Source organism: Podarcis vaucheri (assembly GCF_965113315.1).
Source record: "Podarcis vaucheri genome assembly, chromosome: 6".
Classification (NCBI taxonomy): Eukaryota; Metazoa; Chordata; class Lepidosauria; order Squamata; family Lacertidae; genus Podarcis; species Podarcis vaucheri.
In genome coordinates this window covers 16,625,546-16,632,545 of record NC_138764.1, presented here as the reverse complement: position 1 = coordinate 16,632,545, position 7,000 = coordinate 16,625,546, and the positions used below count along the sequence as shown (strand labels likewise).

The 7,000-nt window shown below is 45.7% G+C and overlaps 1 protein-coding gene across 3 annotated transcripts in view; it reads right to left on the bottom strand.

The window, feature by feature from the left end:
• Window positions 1-215: 215 nt before the first annotated feature.
• LOC309533852 (flavin-containing monooxygenase 1-like) overlaps window positions 216-7,000 on the bottom strand; it is a 30,428-nt gene continuing 23,643 nt past the window's right edge. For all 3 annotated transcript variants that reach the window (XM_082225508.1, XM_082225506.1, XM_082225507.1), the window contains exons 7-9: window positions 5,969-6,324; window positions 2,999-3,071; window positions 216-1,896 (exon numbers count right to left, since the gene is read on the bottom strand). In XM_082225508.1, coding sequence (XP_082081634.1) covers window positions 1,554-1,896; window positions 2,999-3,071; window positions 5,969-6,324 — 772 coding nt within the window. In that variant the 3' untranslated portion in view covers window positions 216-1,553. The remainder of the gene's footprint in view (window positions 1,897-2,998; window positions 3,072-5,968; window positions 6,325-7,000) is intronic.

Sequence of the window (7,000 nt, the reverse complement as noted above, 5' to 3'; positions counted from 1 at the left end):
TAAGGATAAAGTATGATATCCCCCATGAAATTCAATAAAACACTTTGCTGTGAAATTTAAACATATTTATTAAATCAGCAAGTCCTTCTTTGGAATTTCTTAACATATGCAACCAATTAGTTGTATCTAAATGGCATGTTCCTAAAGGAGACATAAACCACAAAATTACTGAAGTATCCAGTTGAGGCAGGGAAGAAGGAAAGCAAACTTTTGAATTATATTCATTGCCATTTATTGATAGAAATATCAATACAATTTAAACAAGCATGATTCTTTTGACTATATAATAAAATCATCTGTTTTAACATCCGGTTTTTCCATGTAGCAATATAATAAGCCCCATTATTTTTTCATTCTGTACCTGTCATTTTCAACTGAAGCTGAAATATCTGCGATAGTCTGTGTTATAATGATATTCAAAGTTGTTGGTACATTATTTTATTTTTTTGCAGAGCAAAGTCGCAAAGGTATAGCTGTATAATTGACAAGCCCTAGTGCTATGAATCTACCAGGGCTATGATTTTTGGTTTGGGTGAAAGAGGACTCAGGTGCAAATCTCAGACAAGCCTCAGCTTGGTGGGAGAAGATGGATGCACCTGACTCTCTTAAGAAGATGGTGACTTTAAAAAATGATTAGGCAAATTCATGGAGGAGAGGCCTGTGAATGGGCACTTCCAGACTGTCACTATTTTCAGGTGGGATTTGATCACATACTGGCAAATTCAGGTCATGTGGTGAAAGTTGATTTGGAAGTCTTGTGCAAGATACCTGCTTCCTCAAAAGATCAAACCTTTTGCAATAAGGAAAGTGATCGGGAATGGCCTGGAAAGTGTGCATTGACACCTGCTTTGAGGTAACAACATCTTAGCTTCCTTCAAAATAATAATAATAAATCAGAATGAATGCTCATTAAATAGCTAACGATGCCTAATCTCCCTACGAATAGATCAGAATGAATGTCCAATAAACAGGTTCTCTGGAAGCACCAAGGGACTACTAAGCAGAATACCTAAAGAAAACCTTCACCACAGAGACAGCATAAATACCATTTGCTGGAAAGGCAGCAGTCCTCTGTGACCTGAGTGTGGGTTTTCCAGAGGTATCTGAGACACTGTTGAAAACCAAATTCTGGACTAAATGGACTTTTGATCTCCTCTAGTAGGGGTCTTCTTATGCCCTCAATGTAAGTAGCAGCATAACTTTGATAAAGAGCACTATGTCGTACAGAGTAAATGAATATCAAAATAATAATTCTGTGCATTTATAATAGCCAAGCATGTAGAGCAGATTTCTTTGTGCATTGCACACAGTAGCGTGCAAATAGTGCGCCAACAAGAGCACATTTTCATGTTCAGGTGTCAAAGATTTGTGCTTCCATTTAGATTTTTTTAACCCTCGGGTATAAAAATGTCAAATTGTCCACATTTAGATTTGAGTATGTACTTAAGAAAAGGCCCTTCTTTCTTTTCTTACTTCTGCAAGGTGAAGTATCACGTAGGCAGAACATATGCATCTGGAAAGGTACAGGTAATGATGTTGTAGAACTGGCGGAACTAGTTGAAACTGAAGAAAATCCCGACAAAGATAGCAAAGATGGCAAGGACTTTCAGCAGGTATGTGAGGAAACTTCCAGAGTCTTCCACCACTCGGATTCTTGTGGGCTTCACTGTGCGCTCCCACTGGGTCATGATGGCGTTTCTGGCCCCGTCCCACTTCCCTGGTCCACTCAGGCGGAATTGGTAGGCAGAGCAGGGTCCAAAGAAGATCTTCAGGGCCAGTTCTGGATCTTGGAGAAGGAGGGCTGGCACACTCGGTTTTATGCCAATGTAGGAAGCAAGTTGATCCATGTATACAAGGCAATCTGTTTTCAAAACCTCGTCAAAGGACAAGCCAAACCTAAACGAAACAATATACAAGGGGAAATGCGGAGGAGTGAAATGGTTTGAAGCTGAACATAACACAAGTGTGGACAAGCCCTTGCGCTTGTTGTGTGTTCATTGGTTTTGCCTTTCTCCCACCCAACTGCACAGCAGCTGTAAGGTAAAAGGCAAAGGACCCCTGGACGTTTAAGTCCAGTCAAAGGTGACTATGGGGTTGCAGTGCTCATCTCCCTTTCAGGCCAAGGGAGCCAGCGTTTGTCCACAGTTAGCTTTCCGGCTCATGTGGCCAGCAGGACTAAACCACTTCTGGTGCAACAGAACACTGTGACAGAAACCAGAGCGCACGGAAACGCTGTTTACCTTCCTGCTGCAGCAGTACCTATTTTTCTACTTGCACTGGTGTGCTTTCGAACTGCTAGGTTGGCAGGAGCTGGGACAGAGCAATGGGAGCTCACCCCGTCGCAGGGATTCAAACCACCAACCTTCTGATTGGCAAGCCCAAGAGGCTCAGTGGTTTAGACCACAGCGCCAGTCTCCAGCTCACAGCAGCTGTAGCTGGGTCTGTTACAGGCTTTGTCAAACATGCCTTTAGCTGTGGCACATTGGCAGACATTCACATAGTTACTACGTCTGTAATGTGAAAATCTCCACCCCCTGTTTTCTAAAGATCAAGCATCAGCTGAAGGCACAAGAACATCTCAGGCTTTCTTTCTGATCAGCTGGCATCCCTCATGCACTTCCATCCAAACAATGAATAATAATAATAATAATAATAATAATAATAATAATAATAATAATTTATACCCCACCCATCTGGCTGGGTTTCTCCATCCACTCTGGGCGGCTTCCAAGAGAATATTAAAATACAATAACCTATTAAACATTAAAAGCTTCCCTAAACAGGGCTGTCTTCAGATGTCTTCTAAAAGTCTGGTAGTTGTTGTTCTCTTTGACATCTGGTGGGAGGGCGTTCCACAGGGCAGGCGCCACTACCGAGAAGGCCCTCTGCCTGGTTCCCTGTAACTTGGCTTCTCGCAGCGAGGGAACCGCCAGAAGGCCCTTGGCACTGGACCTCAGTGTCCGGGCTCAACGTTGTCAGGTCATATGTAGGAGCTTACCAGTTGAGCTTGTTTTTCTTCTTTTCGTTGACCTCCTCCATCATTTCAGTCACTGGAGGCAACTTACACAAGCCTAGAAGACAGGAAGGATTTTTCAGTGAGTCACCTTATTTTGAGGTTCATCAAAAGGGACTTTCTTTTTGCAGGGGGGTTAAAACTTAACATGTGCCTTCCAAGCAGAAGTACAGGCTGTCCAATTGGTTTTTTAAAAAATAAATATTTATTAAGAATTTTCCATTTAAAAAGAAAAGAAAAGAAAAAGAAGCCAAAAAGAAAAAACAAAAATAAAAATTAAAAAACATATACAGTTTACAATCCTTATTTTCTATAACATATTTCCCTGACTTCCCCGCACCTCCCCTTCTTATATTCCAGTTCAAATTATAAATTCAACAAGTTCTTATCTCCAGGTTTTAACCTTTTTATACTTAATTCATTTTAAAAAACCTTTTACCTTATAAACCTCAAAATTTATACCTCAGTACTCATTCTTAAATCCTTTTTTCTAAAGTCGACCCAGATTCCCTTCCATGAATTCCCCACTTTTCATACTGATAACCAAACAGAATAAAAGGAAAAAGACAAATTATAGTTATACACCCTTTGGATCCCCAAACCCCACCCCCTCCCCTTTCCCGGTTTCAATCCCCAACAAATGTCCATTAGTCTTAATCTGCTATCAGCCTGGAGATCTCACATCCGCAGGCTGTCCAATTGTTAGTAGCATCCATTTCTGCCTGGTGTGAGACGAAACAGGGTTTCAAACACAACACATTGCATGTGTGAGAGACCCCTTCACATAGAGACAATCGTGGTATTGTCCACCGATGAGGTGAGAATCCTGGTTAGCCTCGAAGCTGGGCTAGGAAAACTAGTCTATTTCCCTCAGAATGCTTCAAAGAAGGTTCCAGATTCACCCCCAAGCATCTCCACTGGTCCATTTAGATCAGCATTATCAACACCAACCTTCGCCTACTGGGTGCTCTCCGGAGGTTTTGGACTATACCTCCCATCAACCCCCAGCCAGCAACTGGAAGGCACCCACTTGGCAAAGGTTGGCGTTGATGATGCTGAACTAAATGGACCAATGCTTTGGTCCAACATAAGGTGGCTTTCAATTGCCCTATGAAAGTAGGGGTTTTTTAGCGAAACAGTGCTCTTATTACACAAAGCATCTGGAGCATGGGTAGGGAAACTAAGTCCCAGAGGCCAGATCCAGCCCAATTGCCTTCTAAATCCGGCCCGCAGACGGTCTGGGATTCAGCGTGTTTTGACATGAGTAGAATGTGTCCTTTTATTTAAAATGCATCTCTGGGTTATTTGTGGGGCATAGGAATTCGTTCATTTTTCATTCAAAATATAGTCCGGCCCCCCACAAGGTCTGAGGGACAGTGTACTGGCCCCCTGCTGAAAAGGTTTGCTGACCCCTGAGGAGGGAGCAGCAGCTTGGTGGAGGCTGCACTAAAACAAGTTGAAGATTATTGCCCTAATCTACATTATGGAAGGGACGCAGGTAGCGTTGTAGGTTAAACCACAGAGCCTAGGACTTGCCGATCAGAAGGTCGGCGGTTTGAATCCCCGTGATGGGGTGAGCTCCTGTTGCTTGGTCCCTGCACCTGCCAACCTAGAAGTTCGAAAGCACGTCAAAGTGCAAGTAGATAAATAGGTACCACTCCGGCGGAAAGGTAAATGGCATTTCCGTGCGCTGCTCTGGTTTCGCCAGAAGCGGCTTAGTCATGCTGGCCACATGACCCGGAAGCTGTCTGCAGACAAATGCCGGCTCCCTTGGCCTATAGAGAGAGATGAGCGCCGCAACCCCAGAGTCGGTCACGACGGGACCTAATGGTCAGGGGTCCCTTTACCTTTACCTTACATTACATTATGGAACTCTCATTGCAGTGGAGTGAGGCATTCTGTGAATTTTGAGGAATAATATGTGCTTTAATAAAAACTAAAGAGAGAGAGAGAGAAGGATACATGATGCAGCCCCCTTGCTGAAGCTCAGCAGATCCGGGTCTAAAGTCTGTACAGTAATGAAGTAATTTTACTTTATTGACAGTACAGTCAATAAAGTAATATTATTACCATCACCACCAATAACAGCCTTTGGTGTCCCTGAGCTCTGCTGAGCTACAGTACTTCTCTCTAGCCCTCTTGAGTGGTGGGTCATTCTTCTGCCTGCAAGGTAGGGCTTATCCATACTTATCTTTCTTCTGGGCTTTGCAGAAGTGGTCTGTGTCTGAGCGCTCTTCGTTTTCTCGCCCCAGAGCTTTCCCTGCGAAAACCCGCTCTTTACCGCTAAATGGGAGCAAATGGCAATCTGCAGAAAACCTGAATAGATGTTTGTTTGTTCTGATCGAGTGTTTAAAAGCAGGTTTTCTGGGGAAATTGGCTAGGAAGAAGAAGAGGAGGAGGAGGAGGAGGAGGAGGAGGAGGAGAAGAAGAAGAAGAAGAAGAAGAAGAAGAAGAAGAAGAAGAAGAAGAAGTAGTAGTAGTAGTAGTGGTGGTGGTGGTGCTTGGAGAGGCATCCCCAACCTTTGGCCCTCCAGATGTTTTGGACTACAATTCTCTTCATCCCTGACCACTGGGCCTGTTAGCTAGGGATCATGGGAGTTGTAGGCCAAAACATCTGGAGGGCCAAAGATTGGGGATGCCTGTGCTTGGATATGGGGCTTTAAAGCCCAAACCAGTGCCTAGAAAGAGCTGGGCAAAAGCTAAGGTGGCACAGCACAAACCTGTGCCCTCCAGGTTTCTTGGCCTAAAATCCTCATCCCCTCTGGCCATTGGTTATGCTACTTAGGGTCAATGAAAGGGCGAGTCCAACAACATCTGGAGGGCCACAGGTCCCTCCTACCCATGGCACCGAGAGTAACTGCCTGGTCCAGATGACAGGTTGAGCTTCCCTAGGATTTCCACACACATCCAAGCACCCCCTGGCCCCCTAGGGTGCTGGTATCTCCCCCTTCTTACCATTAAAGATGCGTGTGACCCAGCGCGCTTGAGTTTCCACAACAGGCATCACCGCCCCAAATGGCCTGAGGAAGCCGATGAAGGCGAGGGTCGGTTTCTCCAGCCGAGGGGGGAAGATGTATTTGTACAAGGAAGCCTGCTGGTTTTCCACCTTGACAATCGACTCGTCGATGAAAGGGAAAGAAGCTTTGTATCCCGTGGCGAAGACGACGACGTCCACTTCTTCTGCCCCAGGAGCGTTCACAAACACAACGGCGTTTTCTCTGAACTCCTTCACCTCGGGCCTAACAGAGACCTTCCCAGTGATGATGCAAGACGGGAGCTCGTCATTCAAAATGGGCTCTCTCGTCACCGTCCTACAGGGAGGAGGAAGAATGGGAAAGAGTGCCAAATAAGGAAGCTGCAGACAAAAGAGAGAGGTTCAGCGTGTTGTTGCCAGTGCTTTGATTCTAGGGAAAAAAGGTGCTGGTACTGCATACCCTTGAGTACCCCCAGAAAAAAGCCCTGGTTGTTGCCATGCTGGTTTTACAAAATGTGAGGCAAAGAGAGGTACCCCCCCCCCATTATTTGCTTTCCTTCTCTGCCCTTCATTTCATTACAACCCCTTCAGCAACCAAATGCTCCTGGGAAGCCCATAAGCATCATATAAGGACGACCACCCATCACCTGTTGTCTCCTGCACCTGTTGTTCAAAGCTACACTGCGCTTGAACCTGGAGGTTCCATGTACCTCTCGTGGCCAATAGCTCATCCTCCAGGAATGTGGCAGACAAGCTAGAAGCCATCACCACAACTTGTGGCCAGAGGCGGAGCGGGGGCCATGGGGGCGGGGCGAGCTGCCCAGGGGGCGAGAAGCTCATGGGGTGGAGCGAGCCACCCATGGTGGGCTGCTCCCTGGGTGGGGAGCAGTGCAGCTTTGGCAGCAGCCTTCCTCCCTTCCTTTTGTCTGACTTCCTCAGGGCCTGGGACCTCTAAACTGTGGTTATTCATGGACCTTAAGGCCCTCTGCGGGGCATATCAGGAGAGGAGGTCC